The 21,434-nt window shown below is 39.9% G+C and overlaps 1 protein-coding gene across 1 annotated transcript in view; it reads right to left on the bottom strand.

The window, feature by feature from the left end:
- Positions 1-17,910: 17,910 nt before the first annotated feature.
- Positions 17,911-21,434, bottom strand: part of BCAS1 (brain enriched myelin associated protein 1) — a 117,135-nt gene continuing 113,611 nt past the window's right edge. The window contains exon 13 of the mRNA XM_043980960.1: positions 17,911-20,844. Within this exon, the coding sequence (XP_043836895.1) occupies positions 20,770-20,844 (75 nt within the window). The 3' untranslated portion in view covers positions 17,911-20,769. The remainder of the gene's footprint in view (positions 20,845-21,434) is intronic.

Raw genomic sequence — 21,434 nt, 5'->3', positions numbered from 1 at the left:
AGAATGAATATTAGAGAGAGTGGGTGATGGTGTGGGCAATATGCTAGAGAAGACAGGATGGGATGGGAACAAGAGTGCCTGTAGAGGGGAAGAAGTGCCATCTCTTTATGTAAGACAATGATGAAGAAGAAGAAAATGTGGGAAGACTTCTGACTGATGTGAGAAGAAGAGGGAGCTTTCATAAAATGGCCTCATTTTTTCCAATAAAATATGAATTGAGGTCCAGTTTAAGGAGGAATGAAAAGTTTTGGAATAGCTGCTCTGGCAAGTGGGACAGCAAAGGAATTAAGGATGTGTAAAAAGTTTACTGTATTGCAGTGAGGGTCCGGTTGACATTATGAACATAAATTAGTAATGGGTCTGATCAACATGGTTCTAGGATTTTCACCAGCTCTGTTTAGTAGCATGTGAATCAGAGCAAAGGAGGCAAATGTTGGCAGCATTTCAAGGTTGCAGTTTGGCAAGGCATGATAGGACAAGAGAGCAAGGCTGTAGAGGATAGAACTGAGTTGAATTGATTCACCAAGGAGTTGGAATGGGGAAGAAAATAAAATATGGTAGAGGTGATGGCTTGGAAAGAACCAAATGGGGAGAGATTGGAGGACAGTGAAGACAAAGAATGTAATTAGGGGTTCACATTAGGGGTAAGGCATAGAACAAGATGGAATGATAAAAGATTGTTATCAGTTGGAAGAATTTAATAGTTCATGGCCAAAGAAGACCCTTGTGGGTCATGGCAGAACCAAATCTATGAACATGTCTTTGTGTAATTGAGGTGAGTTCCTCTATTGTGAGGGAGGGGCTGAAGAAGAAAAGAAGAGGTTTAAAATAGCTTAGGTGGAAAGTATGGTAGTCAATCAGGAAAGAATAAAAAGATTACCCTGTAGCTGTGAGATCCTCTCTGAGATTAGATCACATAAATTAGTAGGGGACCCAAGCCTTGTGGTTGCATGAATTTCTCCAGCAGCTTTTAGCAGCCTTGGAGTAGGAAGGAGCGAAGACGGCAGATAGTGGCTGGGATTTGACACGGCAGAACTAGAAACAGGATAAGGGAGCAGGGGATTCAGGGGCTGAACTGTTTAATTACCAGATCATGATTGTGAAGGATGGAAATCAAGGTGTCCAAGAATGCTTCAAATGTACAAGTGGTAATTTTTTTTCATTAATTTGACAAACATTTATAAAGTGTCTTCTGTGTGTAGAGCACTGTGTTGGGTGCATGAAGGAGAAATACAGTTTTGATAAAAACAGTCCCTGCCCTCTTGGAATTTAATAAGGTATAAAACACAAACACTACTGAATGTATGAAATAGGTGCAGGAACTATTATAGTTCCTGAGTGAAGGTCATTAAGGGAGAGAAGCTTGGAGGTCAGAGAAAGCTTTAAAGATTTGGTATTTGAGTTGGGCTTTAAAGGATAACAAGACAGGCAGGTAGGGGGTACAATAGATAGAGCAACTAGCCCTGGACTCAGGAGGACCTGAGTTCAAATATGACCTCAAAAACTAACTAGCTGAGTGACCATGGGCAGGTCACTTTACCCCTATTCCCTCAAAAAAAAAAAGGTGGGGGGAATAATAATAAGAATAACAATAACAATAATAATAATAATAATAATAGCAAGCATTTTATAGTGCTTTAAGATTTGTAAAGAACTGTACAAATATGAACTCATTTTATTCCCACAACAACCCTGGGAGTTTAGATGCTATTATTATTCCAATTTTACAGATGAAGAAACTTGTTGCACAAAGTGGTTAAGTGACTTGCCCAGGGTCACACAGCTAGCATGTTATTTGAGGCTTAATTTGTTTTTTTTGTTTGTTTGTTTTTGTTATTGTTGGTTTTTGCTGGGCAATGAGGGTTAAATGACTTGCCCAAGATCACACAGCTAGTAAGTGTCAAGTGTCTGAGACCAGATTTGAACTCAGGTCCTCCTGAATCCAGGGCTGGTGCTTTATCCACTGTGCCACCTAGCTGCCCGAGACTTAATTTGAACTCAGGTCTTCTTGATTCTAAGTCCAGTGCTCTACCCACTGTGTTGGGTAGAAATTTGGAAGAGGGTGCCAAAAAGTATTTCAGATAAAGGAAACAACTTGGGCAGATTCTCCTTCTTGATTAACTGAGTTATCGTTATACTGTAATTGTATTCATTGTGTTGTGGCACCAATTAAAATATTTGACAGTCAGGATGATATGTCCTGATATGTCCTGACTGAGCATGGGAAATGTATATAGCAAAGCAGGAGGCCCATTTAAATTGTTTATGTGGATATTAATAAATAAAATGAAATAATAATGGCTGAAATACAGGATAGCCAATGGCTGCCTAGAAAAGAAGAAAGCACAGTGACTTTGGAGTCAGAAGGCCCTGCTACTAATTAGCTGTGTGACCTGGAGGAAATTGCCAAAGTTTCCTGGGACTCTTTTTCCTGATTTATACATTAAAAGAATAGAACAAGGTGATTTCTAAGGTCTTTTCTTGTGTCAAATCTTATGATCCCATGAGAATCGTTGCCCTCACAAAGCTGGATAAGACTGGATAAGCTGGATGAAGTGGGGAGGTTGGAGTCAGTGAGTCAACAGCATTGAGACGGAATCAGAAGGCCAAAGAGGTGAGGACATTATTACCTCAGCAGGACAGGACTAAGCTGGGGAGGTCTCTTGAGTTGCTCTGGGGGCAGCCTCAACCATTGTAGTTCTGGAGATACACTGCCACAAAAACCAATCTGCTTATGGTAAAACCTTTACATGGCTTAAATAGAACATGAATAGAGCTACTCAACATTCCCATTACAAAGACCTTGATGACCTCTGGACCTTCCTGTGTCATTCACTGGATCACTGCTTTCTTGATGAACTGTATTTTTTTTTTCCAACTCTGTAAACAGGTGTTCATTAAAATGTTCCCCTATATAGAAATGCAATTTCTCACTTCTGGTTCTGCTCAGCCAAGCAGCATAGGTGGTATTTTGGAAAGGTGTGTGTGTGTGTGTGTGTGTGTGTGTGTGTGTGTGTGTGTGTGTGTGTGTGTGAAATGAAGCAATATCATGCTCACAGGTATGTGTACTGCATGTGAGTCATCCTGGAAGTGAAAATTTGTCCAATTGGATATGAAAAAAATTACTCATACTACTTTCAAGAATGTTCTTGGGAGTGAAATAATTTCCTGTTTTTGCCACTGTCTTAACCCACATATCCACTTACTTAGTGATTCCACTATTAGTTTCCACTGGAGCAAGGAAAAAACAAGATTTATCACCCTTGTTCAGGCCCATATTACTCTTACCTGGACTATTGAAATAGCTTCTTAATTGGTCTCTCCAGCTCCATCCTCTGGGACTTGTATTCAGTGTCCTTTACAGACTCTTTGCAAACTGAGGGGAGACCTCAAAATTAGACCTTGATACTCACTGGCTCAAGAAGCTTTAGTGGCTCCCCATTGCTTGACATTTAAGGCCTTGCACAGTTTGGCTCCAGCCCCTTTCCAGACAGATTTAATATTAATTTCCCTGACAGACTCTACATTCCAGATAAACTGACTTACTTGCCATTCTCCATACATAACATTACATTTCTGGGTTCCAGGACTTTGTACAGGATGTGGCTTCCCATGTCTGGAATTCATTTATTGCTTACCTCTGCCACTTAGAATTCTTGGGTTCATTCAAAGCTCAAGTTAAATGCCACCTTAAAATGAGGGTCCAGTCCTATTTATTCCCCCCCCCATTAGTATTTGCTTTGTATATGTTTTCTATTGATATATCTGTGTTGATGGCATCATGGATCTGCATGAGAATACATTGTCTAGAAGGCCATTGAGTCAGAGATTCATGGCAATCTAGATTTAGGGACCTTAAAGGATATGGAGGCCAATCCTCTCATTTTACAGATGAGGGAACTGAGGAACAGAGAAATTAAGTCACCTGCCCAAGGTCAAACAAGTAATCAATGTCAGAGTGAGGATTCAAAACCAGGTCCTTAGAATCAGTGCTCTCTCTGCTGAGCCACACTGCTTCATGTTGGTTCCCCTCTGTGTAGAAGGTACTGCTTGAAAACAGGAACTATTTTTTTCTCTTCTCTTCTCTTCTCTTCTCTTCTCTTCTCTTCTCTTCTCTTCTCTTCTCTTCTCTTCTCTTCTCTTCTCTTCTCTTCTCTTCTCTTCTCTTCTCTTCTCTTCTCTTCTCTTCTCTTCTCTTCTCTTCTCTTCTCTTCTCTTCTCTTCCTTTCTTTTGTCTTTGGGTCGCCAAAGCCAGTTCAGTCTCTTGTCTCCTTAAATCTTGAGCTCATTGTAGGGACTTGATAAAAGCTTGTTGAGTCAATAAATGCCAGATTTCCAGTGTTAACTGGCATTTGACTGACAAGTATGAAAACATGAAAAACAGCTGTAGGCATCATCTCTATAATGTTTTATAATTTACAAAGCACTTTCCTTATAACAACCTTGGGAGGTAGGGAGTACAAATATTATTCACTCCATCATATAGATGAGGAAACTGGGATCAGAGAGGCACAGAGATACTTGCAGAATCACATAGCCAGTCAATAGCGGGACAAACTCAGATCTCCTGAGTCCAAATCCATCAGTCTTTCCATTGTGCCATGCTGCTTCCAATACATCTCATAACATTCCTCTAACCCTCTGTCTGTCAGTCAAAAATGAATCCCTTTATTCCCTGAATACTTGTTATGTGCTAAGCACCCTGAGACAGATAAAGAGGAAAAGATCTTATGCCTGACCTCAGAGATAGTGGGGGAACTAAGGCATAAACACAGGGGAGATAAAATGGTGCTGTGGCCGTCAAATATTTGGGTACTTAGGTGGTCAATAAGTATTTATTAATTACCTGCTACGTGTCAGGCACTGTGCTAAGTACTGGAGATACAAAGAAAGGCAAAAAATAGTCCCTGCTTTCAAAGAGTTCACATGTGGATTCATCTTATTTATTGGGTTCATAGACATTCTAAGGGAAATGGTGGGAAAACAACTATAAAAATTCCATGTTAGCCTTTAAATCAGTTGATACAGCAAAAAGTCTTGGAACCCAACTGTTCTGTATGAATCACTTCCTTTACTAATGTAATATTTTAAATATATTTCTTAGGAACTTAAAAAATGGACTCATAGAATATTAGAGCCTGAAGAGACTTTAAACTATACTGTCCAGCTCCTTTTTTTCTTTTACTTTTTACATTTAATTTTTAAATTTTGAGACATTTATTATTTATTGCATTATTATTCATTACTCTTTTCCTTCCATCATTCAGCAAAGCAAAACAAAACCCTCATAACAAATACACATCTGTATTTACATGTACATATATATTCAAGAAAAACAAATTCTTACACTGGCCAAGTCCAAAATTATGTTTCATTGTGCTTCCTGAATCTATCATCCCTCTGTCAAGGGGTCAATATCATGTATCAGTCCCCTGAAATCATACTTGATCCTTTCATTGATCAGAATTATTAAGATTTTGTGTAAAGTTTTTTGTCTTCACAATATTGTTGTATAAATTTTTCTGGTTCTGCTCCTTTCACTCTGCATCAGTTCATAGAAGTTTTCCAGATTTACTTTTTTCTTTCTTTCTTTTTTTTTTTTTGGTGAGGCAATTGGGGTTAAGGGACTTGCCCAGGGTCACACAGCTAGTAAGTGTTAAGTGTCTGAGGCTAGATTTGAACTCATGTACACCTGACTCCAGGGCTGGTGCTCTATCCAGTGCGCCACCTAGCTGCCCCTCCAGATTTACTTGAAATCATCTCTTTCATCATTTGTTACAGCATAATAATCTTCCATTATATTTGTTTAGCCATTTCCCAACTATTGGACACCCTCTTAGTTTCTAGTTCTTTGCCATAATAAAAATACCTGCTATAAATGTTTTTGAATATATGTATCCTTTTACTTGTTCTTTAATCTTTTTGGGGTATAGACTTAGTAGTAGTATCACTGGGTCAAAGTGTACACACAGTTTAATCCAATTCTCTGTTTTTTGTTTTGTTTTGTTTTGTTTTTGTAATCAATGGAATTGAGATCCACAGAGGACTGACTTGATGAAACTAAACAATTCTTTTTTGGGGGGTGGGGTGGGGCAATGAGGGTTAAGTGATTTGCCCAGGGTCACACAGCTAGTAAATGTTATGTGTCTGAGACTGGATTTGAACTCAGGTCCTTCTGAATCCAGAGCAGGTGCTTTATCCACTTCACCACCTAGCTGCCCCCTAAACAATTCTTAAGTGCCATAAGTATGTGTTCAGTGAAGACTAAACTTCAGAGAGACATCAGTTATCACTGATCGATAGATTTTTAGATGTTCCCCCAAAGAAAAAAAAGGAAAAGCATCATTTCATAGAAAGAAAATGAATTTGTTAAGACACAAATCATTTGGTAATCTTATCTTCCTGACTATAAGTAGCATGGGTTCAAGTCCCTCCTCAGACATTTACAACCTGCAGTAACCCAGGCAACCTCAGTTTCCTCATCTATAAAATGAGAATACTAATAGCACCCACCTCATAGGCTTGTGGTGAAGATAAAATGAGAAACTATATGTGAAACATTTTGCATACTTTAAAGCTCTGAATAAATGTTAGTTATTGTTGTTGTTCTGATTGTGAGATACACTTGGGTTGGATGAACAGCCCAGAGCTGGTCCATCAGTCCATGTATTTTAGGGGGACGCTGCAAAAAGATCGTGAATTGGGCCTAAAACTTAATAGGAGAACCAGTACAGATGGAATTACATTTGACAAATTTCAGGATACTTTTGATCCTGAGCTTTTCTCCTGAAACAAAAAACACATCTTTTAAAACACCAATATTCTTCTTGTGATGCAGTATGGCTATGAATCATGGAATGCCATAATCTCTAAGGAATCAATCTTGCAGGTCGTCCAAAGGGCAATGGAGAGATGCATGATGGGTGTAACTAGGCTGCAGCATATTGCTAATGGCAAATTGTGTGCAAAAAGCAGCATAAAAATATATCCTTAAAAAGCTGTATTAATGGAAATTGAGATAGGCCAGTCATGTGGTAAAAGTAAGGATAACAGTTGGAGAGCCTGAGTGCTGTTTTGGTATCCATGGAATGTCAAGAGACCTCCCAGAGGAAGGTTCCCAGGATATTATTGGACACCCTGTGGAAGAATTACAGGAGGATATAGACAAAGAGGCATGGATGGGTTGGAATCTGCACCACTGAATGAAGTCTCTATATTAGTGAGATTCTAGATTGAAAGAAATATTCAAGTATATGATTATGTAGGAGTAATTCTGGTTCATTTTCCATCGCCTAAACATTAAATAACACTGCACCAGTATTAAAATAGGCAATTATCTAGTAACCTGTGGTTCCACTATTGGTAGAAATGGAAGGATCAAAGATTTGACAAAATAAATTAATTCAATACAATTTAATCCCGGGTATGCTACTGTGGTGTGACCTTGGACAAGTCTTTTTAACTCTCTTTGCCACAGTTTCTTCATTTATGAAATGAATAGGATTACTTGATTATCTCAAAGATCCTTTCCATCTCTAAATTATGATCCTATAAGTTCAACCAATATGTCATCCAACCTATGACTTGTAGTCAGACAAGAAAGTCATTGAATTGATCCATCAGTGCATATATCAAGGACAGGTATTACATGTAGCGTTTTGAGGTTTGCAAACCTTAATACAGATAACATCTGTTAGATTTAATTAATATTATACTCACAACAACTCTGAGAGGTAAGTCCTACAGATATTATTATCCTTATTTTATAAATAAGGAAAGTGAGGCCCATGGTTGAAACCCAAGTCTTCCTGATTCTAAACTAAGATTCGGACCATTATAGCATACTGCTTCTCCAGAAAAACAATGAGCTAGGAACAGAATTTAAATGAAATGAGAACAATCAAGGCATTTAGGAAATTTTATAGCACTTCTCGATGACTTTAAGCTGCTCACAAGTGCATCTTTTTTAGCACTGCTATTTTCATGATGTCGTGTGGCTGTAAATTATAGACAAACATCATCATAGAAGAATTATATTTGTAGGTGACTTAAAAGGCAATAAAAGTATATATGCTCACTATTAATAGGCTTCACCAAACTACCATCGATGACTTGTATGTGATCAGTGGCATAAAAGAGCTCATCGAAGAGCATGTACAATTGGAAAAGAAGGCAGGAAGGGCATGTGTTGAGAGCAAGGGATGGAAATTGGACAGGTTGAGTGATTCAGTGATGTCCCTGAAACATTAAAAGAATCAGAGGAAGACTTGAAGCACATCTGATGATTTTTCTCTGAAGGATTTATGGAAGGAGGACATAGTCAAGAATCACCCAGGAACAGAGGGAATGGCTAGCCTATAATCTGTACAGGTGGAGAGAATAAACCACACCCTCATGAGGGAAATCACCAGTTCAGGGAAGTACTGAGTGTGTTCCTTGCAAGGTGTGGAGAATGCTGTGACAGCTTCAACATCACCAGCCCTAGAAGTCTAATGGGACTGGGGGAGCACAAGTACACATAATATGATGTTATCACAATAACTATGACAGCAAGGGGGAAGGAGAAAGGGATAGGAGGAGGATATAGTGGACTATGAGAAAACTGAGTTTATGTATAGAGTGGAGACAGGTTAGGGGTGGGGTAGAGGCGGGCCATTCTTATCTAGGTATCAGATGAAATCCTGTCAACAAAGTGCTTTGTACAGTACCTACCTGCATAGTAGGCCCATGATAATACTTGTTGATGGTTTGACTGGTTTATAGAATCATATAAACAAGGAATACAATGTCTTGTAAGATTACCAGAAACAGTTGAACTCCAATTTGAAAACCAGGCATGTTCCCTAAAGAAGAGATAATAAAGCATACCTCCCTCTTCTCATCAGAGGCCTAGACTCGTAGGGCAGGAGGTTGTATATGTTGTCCATTACTGGAATGGGCTGCCCCAAGAAGCAGTGGGTTTCCCTTCCTTAGTAGCTTTCAAGCAGAGGCTGGAGGACTATTAGCTGGGAATGTTATACTGAGGATTCCTTCCATGTATAGGTTGGACAAGATGGCCCCTGAGGTACTCCAAATTCTTAAATTCTCTGATTCTGGGATAGTCAGGTCACTATGGTGCGGTGGATAGAGTGTGGGACCTGGAGTCAGGAAGACCTGAGTTCAAATCTAGCTTCTGACACTTACTAGCTATGTGACCCTAGGCAAGTCACATAACCCTGTTTGCCTCAATTTTCCTCATCTATAAAATGAACTGGAGAAGGAAATGACAAACCGCTTCAGTATCTTTGCCAAGAAAACCCCCAGTGGAGTCATGAAGAGTCATACATGACTGAGTAACAATAAAATATTTCTTTGTTTCAAGGGTGGGGAGGTCAATTTTGAGGGGTGAATTGAAGGAGAAGGAAATACTTCCACAAATTATTGTAATGTATAAAAAGGGATTGATAACACATTTTAAAAAGTACTTTGTAAATTTTAATGTGTTGGATACATGTATTTATTATTATTATTAATTTCACATTCCCATTGAAGCAGGACTCCAGAATGCTAGCAAATGCTACATAGTTTGATTTCAGTAACTTAGAAATGGTGAATTATGAAAAGCCAAGAATTATTTTTAAATACCTGTGTAGTAGATTCTTATCTAAATGCCATTCTAAGTACTCTAACAACTCCCAGAATGCTTACATATACATGAGTGCAGCTGTAATGTGCTGTGTACTTGCTTGTGGAGTTTGCTTATATGTTTTCTTTGTTTGCCCTATCTTGTCCTGTCTCTCTTGGCAGGGACTGTCTCTTCTGTTCCTTTGTAATGCTTCATAGGGCACAGGACACCTTACACAGATAATAATGTTGGCTGCCCCACTCAAGTACTTCTGCCTAAGTAAAGAAATGTGCCCTGGCCTCTATCCAGTCTGGTGACTAAGGCAACTCTCTTGCTCTGGGGTCTAAATTGGACATAAAAGGTTTTTATTGTGTTTTGGTCACTAGGGGACAACTTCTGTCTGTTGCTGTTTTGCAGTTTGAGCTCAGGTACACGGGCCCAGAGCAGGAAGTCAGTCCCAGAGCAAAGCCTGCTCCTGGAAAGTAAGAAATGTAGAAGTGGATACTGAGTAATCCTTCCCTGCCGCCCCCTTTGCCCCCCCCCCCAACCCCTAATCTTGGGTGTGAGGTAGTTCTAAGCATAGGAAAGGCTAGTGAGAATTTTATAATTAACCAATTGTCATTGTTTTTAAAGGTTTTGGGAATATCTTTTCAAGGTTGCACTAAGAGCTCTAAAAGCATTAATTATCCAGAAATATTTCATTGAGAAGAACTAGCTGGAGTCTTCCTCCCCTCTTCCCCAACTCCCATATTCATCAGTTGCTAAGTTATGTTGGGTGGACCTTCACAATCCTCTGACATCCATCTCTATCTCTCTGTTCACAGTTTCTACCTCAGTTCAAGCTTTCATCACCTTTCCCTTGGACTACTTCAGTAGCGTCCTGACTCATCTTCTTGCTTCTTATATTTCTCATCTCCATTCCATCACCCAAACAGCTGTCAAATTGATAGTCTTAAAAGGCAAGTTTGACTATCATTCCCCTCCTCAAAAACCTTCAATGGCTTCCTATGCTTCTAGGATTAAAAACTCCAACTTCTCATCCTGCTTTTGAAATTCCGTCACAGGCTACCCTGCACTTTTCCAGTCTTCTTTCACGAACTCTCTTTTCTAGTCAAACTGGCCTGCTGTTTCCAGTAGATGGCATTCCATTTCTAGCCCCATGCACTTCTCTGTCTGGAATGCATGCCCTCCTCACTTCTGCTTCTTAGGCTCTTCACCTTCTCCAAAGTATAGATAATGTAACACCTCCTCCAGGAAGCCTTTCCCAACCCCCCTGGTTGTTAGAGCTCTTTCCCTTTTTTAAAAAGAATACCTTTCTTTTTTTTTTTTTAAATAGATGCGTTCTACATCTATTTCTGAAACGAATGAAATGCTTTCTCCCTCTTAAAACTACCTTGGGGGGTGGGGTGGGCAGCTAAATGGCACAGTGGATAAAGCACTGGCCCTGGATTCAGGAGGACCTGAGCTCAAATCCAGCCTCAGACACTTAACACTTACTAGCTGTGTGACCCTGGGCAAGTCACTTAACCCCCATTGCCCTGCAAAACAAAACAAACAAACAAACAAACTAACAAAGAAACTACCTTGAATGGCTTTGTACAGTTATCTCTTCCACATCATGACTTTTCCCGTCATGGTTGTCATATATTTTGAGTCAGCTTAAGTAATTAAATGCAAATCTTGGGGAGTTTTGTGGAAACCACAGACAACACAGAAAAAGTTTAGAAACTCAGAAATGCATAAAATATATGTAGAGTAGTGTATAATATCAACATATTTTATCTTTTAATACCATACTATTTCAGATCTTCTCTGGTGCTAAGGGAAGGCCAAAAAATTTTACATGGATTCTCCTGATCAAAGGGGCGTCATGCCTCTAACCCCCATGATGTGGATATAACTACATATTGTATATTTACTTATCTGGGTACATATTGTATTTCCCCTCTGCTCCCAATAAAATGTCACATACTTGTGGGCAGAATTGCTTTGTTTCTATGCAGGGCATAGCATAGGGCCTGCCATTTGGGTGGCATTGATAAATGTAGTTTGCTCTCCTGATATTATTGGGAAATGATCATGAAATCTTAAATTTAGAACTGGAAGGAAACTGGGAGATCATCTAGTTATTATAGATAAGGAAAACTGAGGTTGAAAGAAAGGTGTGACTTCCCTATTCCCACTCCAGAATTTGGCACTTAGCCACACTTAGTAGGCACCTAACTCTTCCCTGAAACATATATTAACCCCATAACAGGTAGTCATTAGAAGACTAAAGGCAACAAAATGTTCCTTTGGATCTGTTAGTATCCATGGTAAAAGAATGTCCTAGACTGGTCATTATTCAGACAATGAGCAATTTCCCAGAACTCTAGTCCTACACTGCTGGGGCACCAGGGGATTAAAAGAGAAAAGCATATGAGCTTATATCCAGAATTTCCTGTCATGTTTTGCTTCAGCTCCAATGTTCTCAACCACCCTTTTCTGACCTCTTTTCTTAATGGTCAAAGAGGTTATAAGTTTTCAAAGGAAATTATTAAGCAAAAGCAGAGGGCCTTGGGGAAGAGATTTGATTCTTCAAGGCCCTCGGTTTTGAAAACTGAAGCAATCTTTATAGTGAAGGATTTGAATATGAGGGGTTTTTTTTTAATCGAAGTCAGAACTGGTGCATAATTTCCTGTTTTTGTGTTCTTAAAACTGCTAAGCTACTGTGAACAACTGGCAGGCAAAGATGGGGGTGGGGGTGGAGTTAGCCAACAGAAGAGTAAGGCTGCTTATTCCTTAATCTTTGCCAGTCATACTGTGAAATGAACTGAAGGGGTTGGGGGAAGGCAAGAGAACACTTAAGTGAAGGGGGGGGATGGGGCAGGGAAAATGGGGGCAGGTGAGTCCTCAAGCAGGGAATCAGCATCAGAGACTGAGAGATGGAGGAGACATTAGAGCCTAACTCCCTCTTTTTAGAGATAAAGAAACTGAGACCTATAGAGTTGAAGTGAAGTCCAGGATATCTGAGGAGGGATTTGATTGGACTTCTTCCAGATTCCAAATCTAGTGCCCTAGCCACTAAATTATACTATGAGGCCTTCTCAGAGAATAAATATGAAAACTTTTATTTTTCTTTATTCACGTATCAATAGCAGATAATGGAACCTTGGACTTAGACATGGCACAGGTTAGGTTAGATCATGGGAAAGAATGGGAGATATTGATCGAGTTCTAGCTGATTGTCATTGATATGAGTGACAAGCGGGGATTCTAACAGAAGGACCCCTAGCTTCACTTCAGACCCACAGTCTACTTAAATGCACAGACCAAGACTGTATCAGACGATCTCTCACCCTGCTGATAACATAGTTAGATATGGACCCCAGAGGGCAGACAATAAACCAACTTCCTTCACATTGGTTGGACTCTACTCTCTAGCATGGGGTAGGAGGAGTTTAGTTCTGAGTTATCACCACGACTTTTCTCCTTCCTAGATACTCTAAACTCCAGGAAGCAAGGGAATCTGGTGCCTAGTAGAATTCTCTGCCTAGGAGTTTACTAATGATTATTGATTAGTTATATTCATAGATGGAGCTCTAAGGGATCTTAGAGGTCATCTAGTCGAACTCAGTCTTTTTATAGATGAAGAAACTGAGGCTCAGGGAAGTGAATTGATTTGCCTAAGGTGACATGCATAGTGAGCAACAGAAGTAGAATCTGAACCCATGTCCTCTGACCTCAAATCCAGTATTCTTTACATTGTAAATATTGTGGTGGATAGGGTGATGGATTTGGAATCTAGAAGACATGACTTTGGATCTTGCTTCAGACACTTAGCTGTGTGGCCTTGGACAAGTCATTTAACTTCTCAACTTCACGTTTCCTTATCTGTAAAATGGGGATAATGATAGCACCTACCTCCCAGGGTTGTTGTGATAAAATTAGGCAGTTTATGTAAAATGTTTTGTAAACCTTAAATGCCATATAATAATAATAAATAATACAAAATTAGACAATCTATGTAAAATGTTTTGTAAACCTTAAATGCTATATAATAATAATAATAAATGTTATAAATAGGGCAAAATTAGGCCATATAGGTAAAATGTTTTGTAACCCTTAAATGCCATATAATAATAATAATAATAGCAACTATTATTTTTATTACAACACTGCCTGGATAGGAAATTAAAGTAGCTGCCTACCTGGTTAGAGAATAACCCAGTCTCTGCAACCTGCCCTACAGGGAAATGCTCATTCAGTCAACATTTATTGAATACCTAGTATGTATAAGAAGATTCTTTGGATGGGAGTTGGACTAGACATCTCTGAAGAGTTTTCTAACCCTGATCTTGTGGGATTCTGTGACTCAGACACAGCTTAAGGGAGCAACTGGAACAATTTAACACAACTGTTCCTTTTTGGCCTCCCCCCAGGCATTGTCCCAATTCTACTTGTGTCCCTGGCCCTCTTTGCAAGGTTGGCTCAGTGTTTGCTGAATGAATGCATGCAAGAATTGGCATGCAAGAGGAGACAAGAGAGGGAATGAGGCTGTCAGAGGCAGCAATTGATCTCACAAAAGCTACAGCCACCAGTCAAAGGACAAATTTAGTAGGTGGCCTGGCAAACACTGCTAGTCCCCAGAAAAACACTTTTGACATGTAGCTAAACCTTCAGCAATTTTTCAGAGCCTGTAAGAGGATAAACTTAAACTCCTTATCCTAGCATTCAAGGTCCTCTATCATGTGACCTTTACTTCTCTTTCCTACCTCATTTTCCATCACTTCCCTATGTGATCCCCCTGACACAATTAACAATGAGAAATAAGAATAATAATGGTGATTTACATTGGCATGCCACTTTGATATTTGCAGTTTTCTTACTAGGCTCCAGTGTGGAATATAGGTGGGGTAACTGGTTTTATACCCATTTTAGAGAAGAGAAACTATAGCTGATGGATGTCAATTGACTTGCCCAGGGTCACACAGCCCATAAATGTTAAAAGTAGAAGGGGTATGACTTCCACTCCCACTCTGATCTGGATAGTTGTCTAGGAATGCAAGGGGGGAGCTTGAGTGCTGTCCTAAGCTAGGTTCTCCCCCACCCCCTGAAAATATCCCAAACTGGGGGTGGGGAGTGGGCTGAAGGAATTCACCTCTGCTCCACTAGAGCTAACATTCAAAACCAAGGCTCCTGAGTTCAAATGCTATGCTCTCTTCCTTCTGGTATACTACTCTGGTCTTGAGACATGTGATCTGATCATCCCTTTTCTTTCTTTCATTTGTTTCCCTTCCTGAAATAATAGGTGCTCATATTGATAGAGCAATTCAATATGGAGGAAGTGTTTCCCTCCTAGCTACACCATAAAAGAGGCTTGTCCTTCCATCTATCTGAAACCTATCCATCCAAGGAGGTATTCAGAGGCTTTCTTGGCCACCCCAACCCACATTTTATCTGTAGAATCAAGAGAACAATACTTGTCCTACCATCCTTGCAAGAAAAGCACTTTGCAAACCCTAAAATGGTATGTGAATTGATGGTGTTACTCTCCCCTAAGCTTCTTACCACACTACAATCAGACATTGCCTTGCATTAAAGTATTATTTTTACTTGTCTGCACGTTATCTCCCTGATTTAAGTTTTTGTTGTTGTATTTTTGGTGAGCAAGGACAAATTGAAAAGACTGGTGCATTCACAGTCATAAGACTTGGGTTCAGAGTCTTAGCTCTATCACTTGTGTGTCCTTAGGCAAATCATTTCATCTCTCTGAGTTTGTTTTTCCATTTGCAAATTAAGGGGATTGAACAGAGTGACCTAAAGGGTCTTTCTTAATGAGAATCTGTAATTTTGTAACATCAAGTGACACTTTCTAAGCAGGAGTTCTTAATCTGGAGTCTGTAACCTTATCGTTTAAAAATTTTTTTTTGGAGAATTACATTGTTGTTCAGTCATTTTCCAATCATGTCTAATTCTTCATGACCCTATTTGGGTTTTTTTCTGGCAGAGATACTGGAATGTTTTGCTTTTTCCTTCTCTAGCTCATTATAAAGATGAAGAAACTGAGGCAAACAGGGCTAAGTGACTTGCCCAGGATCCTGGGGCTAGTGTCTGAGGCTTCTTTGGAACTTAGGTCTTCCTGACTTCAGGCCCAGTGTTTAATCGGGTGCACCAGCAGCTGTCCTTTTTGCATGTTTAATAGCATTATTCTGAGAATGGATACATAGGCTTTACTAGATAGCCAGATGGATCCATGACCCCCAAAAGAATAAAAGTCCATCCTCTATAGAATCTAACTCTTGCTGTGTGCCATGTAGAGGTATTCAGGGGATACTGGTCTTTCATGCTCATAAATAAATGCTAATATCATTAGTAGTGTCATCTCTAAGGACTAGATTTACAGGACCTGGATCAGAATCTCCCACACTGTCCTTCCTATGTGTGGGATTTGGGGCAAATCTCTTTAGCCCTCTGGGCCTCAGTTGCCTTATTTGTAAATATTGGGTGAGATAGTCCCTAAAGCTACTTCCAGTGATAGATCTATAATCCTATATTTGTCGTGACAGCATAACCATACTTCTCAAGGATGGATCATGTATTGTTTGTAGGAAACTCTCCTACTAAGTGGAGAAAAGAACTTGAAGAGTGAATGTTGGGGACAAGGGGCTTGCTGAAAGAAAAGAACTAACTGGGATGTCTACTTTCTTTGTGTCTCCCACATTCAATCATATTCCTTTCAATATTGTCTGTAACTCAATAAACACACCTATGTTAACCTTTTCCAGGCCAGTCCTGTCTTGCCTTCAGGTAAAGCAAGGGCAGACATTCCCTGCCCATGGTATGTACAGCCCCAGATGTTGGGGCTCCCTCGTGTGGTTGGCTGTTGAATTCTTCAAAGACAAGAAACTTCTGGGAGGAATTGAGAACGTTACATTTTGCAAATGGAGGACTTGAGTCCATTTTGTAGAAGGACTTTTTTTTTCTTTTTCAACCTCTCCAATTACAGGAAAGCCCTAATTAAAGTCTTAATTAAAAGAGATAAAGGATACAATTAAGTACATCCAAGGTCATACAGTTTCCTATTTCCTTTTAACAGTACCGATGGCAACTTTTGATAAGGAGTCTTAAAGGGCCCAAGTTTGGGAACGAGTGGGTCTGCATTGAAAAAAACCAGAAAGGGCGGAAAGGGTTAACCCCTTGAGGGAAGTCAGTGTTGACCAATTTATGCAAAGGGTGGATACCAAACTCTTGTGTAGGCTCTAGTTGATAATCTGAATTACAAAGACAAGCAGCCTGCATTGTTTTTGTTTTTTATTCCTAATGGAATCACTAGTTTTTAGTGGCTTTTTATTTAGATGATTGAGGGAGAAAAATTCCAATCACTCAGAAACCCCAGTTGGCTCTTTGTTGGGATTGGGGGTAGGGTGGGAGCGGTAATGAGGGGAAGGGGGCGACCGAAAATGTTCTTGAATCATTCAAATCAAACCGCCTATAATTGTTGCTGCAAACCACCTTTCTAGTCCCAATAGTGTGAGTTAATAAAATTCAAATCACTTCTCCCCCGCCCCTAGTCTTGGTAGCTGATTTCTTTTTTATGTAGAGAATCATTTTGGGACTATTTGACACAGGAAATTACATTGTCATTTCCAGGTTATATAAATATGTGGCGAGTCACCTTAACCCCCAGTCAGAGTCGGGAAGAGATCAGATACTGGTCTCTGGTAGTTTAATGAGACCCTGGTGCATCTGGACAGTTTGTGAAGGAGAATAATTCAGTTAATGTGTGTTTTCATATCGGGGATCATTTGTTTAAAGTATAAGGAAGAGGGGAAACAAAACCAAATAGAACAAAACCTAGTATTCACCACAGATCTCAATAAGAAAGTCACCTCTTTTTTTTAAAATTTATTTTAATGTCTAGATTCCCCCTTAAAGATGCTAAGCCTGTAATGAGGAGAACACATGGCAGCAGGGCTCAAAACAACTTAACTGGTGAATGAGTTCTTTTATAGAGAACAGTCAATAAATCACTGTCAGTTGGAAAGAGCAATTTTTAGGTCATGGTGGCCATTTCAGTTCGGTCCCTGGAAAGGCTACTTCTTGCTGACACTGGAGAAGCTACAATTCTTCCTTCAATGTAAAAATGATACCTTGTCCTCCCCCTCTCCCTTCATGCCTCTGTTCTTTTCTTTGTTTTCTTACTCATTCTGGGTGTTCTCTGTCAACTCTCTCTCTCTCTCTCTCTCTCTCTCTCTCTCTCTCTCTCTCTCTCTCTCTCTCTCTCTCTCCCCCTCCCTTCCTCCCTCCCTCCCTCCCTCCCTCTCTCTGTCTCTTTGTTTCATCCACTCTGTAACTCTGACTCAGTCTGTTTTTCTCTGTTTATTTATATTTATCTCTAGATGCCTCTCTGTTTCCTTCTCTCTGTCTCTTATCTCTCTTTGTGTCTCTCTGTCTCTTTGTACACCTCCTTGATTCTTCTCTGTCTTTTATCTCTTTGTCAATCTGTTCTTCTCTTGTTTCTCTTTTTGTATCTTTGCCTCTCTAGCTAGGCTCTTTTCCATTTTAAAACTTTGTTCTCCTTATTCTGATCCATGGGAATCTTTCAGAGCTGCACATTTTGGGGGAAACTCCATTGTTCTGGTGAATGTGTCCTATGATCTGAAACCAGCTTTTAAAAGTATTCTCCCAACCTCACATTGCCAGTTTTGAATCCAATTCTTCCATTTATTTCCAAGACCTGCGTTGTCAACTTTCAGTAGATGGTAACTTCTAATGGGTGTCCCTGCCTTGTACTAATGAAGTTGAATTTAAGATTTCAACATAAATAAAACCAAAAAACAACTTTTTCCTTTGGCCCCAGCTATGCCTATTAAAGGGAAAATAAAAACAAGCCATCTAAGAAATAAACCTGACTTTTGCTTGCCCAGAAACAACAACAACAACAACAACAACAAAACCTACCGGCATACAACAAAGTTACTTTGCCATCCTCCCCAAGGGAAGGAGGAGCTAAAGGTCCATTTCAAGGTAAAATTCCTTCTCTGAGTGGCTGTGGCTCTGGGGGCTCAGGCTGTGGCTGTGGTACTTTTCTCTCTGATTACACAGCAATCAAATCTAAAAACAGGGAAGGAGATTATCTGTGTGTGTGTGTCAGGGCTCTGCCAACACTAACCATTATTTCATACACATTAGTGGCTCTATGGCAGAAGGTCACCAGCAATCACTGTCTGTTTCTTATCCTTTTTGCCAGGGGACTTTTCTGATCCAAGCAACAAACCCTTTTGGCTAGTGAGGTGAGACCTGCAAATTACACTATTACTACTCTCAATTTGTATTCCCCACTCCAGCTAAACAAAGCCTGACTAAGCAAAGCCCCTGGTGTTTGGAGCTAACTCGGGAGTCAGTGGCCACTATCTTTGAATCTTTCAATAGACTTATGTAGGCAAAATTTCCCCCCTTCCCTTCCTCCACTCCTTTCTTCCCTCTTCCTAAATAGCTCCTTGCCTGGTTTGTGCCAGGACAAACATTCCGATGGGATGGAGAAGAGTCAGATTGGGGCAAACTAGCTCTGGGGATGGTGAAAAGATTAGAAACCCCGAGCCCCATCAGCAAACAAAAGGATCCAATCTCCTTTTTTTAGCCCGGATTGGAGCCAGTGTATTTACACCACCAGCTGAAAGCCTGGGAGTTGGCCAACCCTAGTCAATCCCTTCTACCTGCACAGCCTACTGGAACAAGAGCCCACGTCCTTATCGACTATTCTGAGCACAGTTTTCAAATGTCATTTTGCCAACTTTATAGATTCCATCTGCCTTCCAGGCAGACACTTTCCTATGCTCTGTGTCTGGGTTAAGAGAGGATAACCCATGTTTATTTCATCGCAATGGTTTTGGAGAGGAGGAGGGTGAAGGGAAGGGACGAAGGGGGAAGTAGGGGATGCAGGGGCTGTGGGGAATCTCTGGGAGACAAAAAGACATTTTAGACAAGTGAATAGAGGAAATCTGTTTTAGTTCAAAATTAAAGATATTTTGGGAGGAAAAAAGTATTGAAAAAATTAAATCAGAAGAGAAAGCTATAGTATATACAAATAAGTAAATCATCATATACTACCTTGAATTCTAACATATTAGACTCATGATGCTATTTGCTGTTCGTACAGGTGTTAAAAATAACCATAGGTATTTGAATCTTCAGTAAACTTTATTAAGCTGGGTTAGGGGAAAGAGTTTGGTAAAAGAGTCGGAATCTCGATAATATGCAGATTTTTCATTAGGAAATTACAGACAAGACTTTGGACAAGTGTCAGACAAAACAGATGAAGGCTTCTCAGGCATCTGAAAAACATTAATAATGTAAGACTGCAGATACAGAATTGGTGTTAGTAGCACAGTGTTTGAGAATGGAGACCCTGGCTCCCCCTGGTGTTGTATGATAACTTTGAATCTTTTTTTTTTCCCCCAATTTCTCTGTGAACTTATGTCCCCAAACCGTGCCAAAAAAAGAAAAGAAGAAAAGAAACAAAATAAAACAAAACAAAAATACTCTTGTTTTTCCAAATCATTTTAGGCCCTCTCCATTCAGCCTTTACTATCTCATTATTTTCATTTAACTTTCAAGGACCTATTTGACAAATACCTTGCAATCATTCCTTCTTTAGATCCAAGAAGCTTCCTGAAAACTGGTAATACCTCCACCTTCAATAGATTACTGCTGTTTAGTTTCCTCTGTGAAATGCATATTGAAACAAATCTTGATTTTATAGTTCCTTTCAAGTTTTGAGGTCAAGCATTTGTTGACTATAAAAGCTTAATTCTCTCAGTGTACATTAATTATTATGCAAATGCATTTTTGCAATGGCTGCCATTTTTTAAACTTTATACCTTATCTAGAATAATGGCCCCTCTTCCCACCCCTCCACATTACTGGCCTCTCTTTAGTTACAATACTACATACACTTGGCTTCATGATGACCTTTACAGTTATTGATTGGCATTCAATGGACCAGATATGTAAATAATACACCTCAATGTACATTAGCTGTTACTTTTATCCTTAAGCAGGGGTCTCACTTGATGACAGCAGTGGTGGAAAGGAGGGAGGGGGATGTGGGATAGGGAAAAGTCAGCTTGACTGTGGGAGAACGTTTTGTGAGCGGGATTCTTCAATACCTCTGTGGGTATTTGTTACTTAGATTTCCCAACTGGCCCGATAGACACGGGATCTGTTTGTACTTCGGCATCAGACATCCGTTTTGGTCCCTGGAGAACAATATGAAAAGGCTGAATCATTTTGAAGAGCAATAGATTTTGATCCTCATGCTTTCGCATAAAAGTCTGCTAGCCATATTTTCTTTCTCCTCAGTCTTATCCTTTCCCCCTCTCTCCCTCTAAGTAGTATTCTTTGCTACAGGTATCTCAGCATTCCTAGCTAAAGGCAGAAGACACAGTCTGAGGGCAGTGGAGTTGAAATGCCACCACAGAGCTGCCTTTCCAAGAATGTATCTAATCTCACCCCATGAATGGCACCCATGAAAGGAAATTCCCTCATTTTACATGTGAGGAAACTGAGGCACAGATTAGAGATCTGATTTGTCTAATGTTACACCTGTTGGTGGCAAACCAAGGACTCCTAGATCATAGCCCCTGCCTCTATAGGACCATAAGATTTAGAGCTGGAAGACACTTTTGAAATCATGTAGCCCCAACTTCTCATTTTAAAGAAGATGATATTGAGCATCAGAGGGGTTAAATAATTCATCATCCTTGACTCCTTGCTCTCATTCTCCAGGCTGCACTTCTGACTCTCCCTAAATCATGACTCTCTAGGTATTTCTCTGTAATACCCCTCA

Source organism: Dromiciops gliroides, chromosome 2 (assembly GCF_019393635.1).
Source record: "Dromiciops gliroides isolate mDroGli1 chromosome 2, mDroGli1.pri, whole genome shotgun sequence".
NCBI lineage: Eukaryota > Metazoa > Chordata > Mammalia > Microbiotheria > Microbiotheriidae > Dromiciops > Dromiciops gliroides.
The sequence above is the reverse complement of the archived record's forward strand: the minus strand, read 5'-3'. Positions and strand labels throughout refer to the sequence as shown.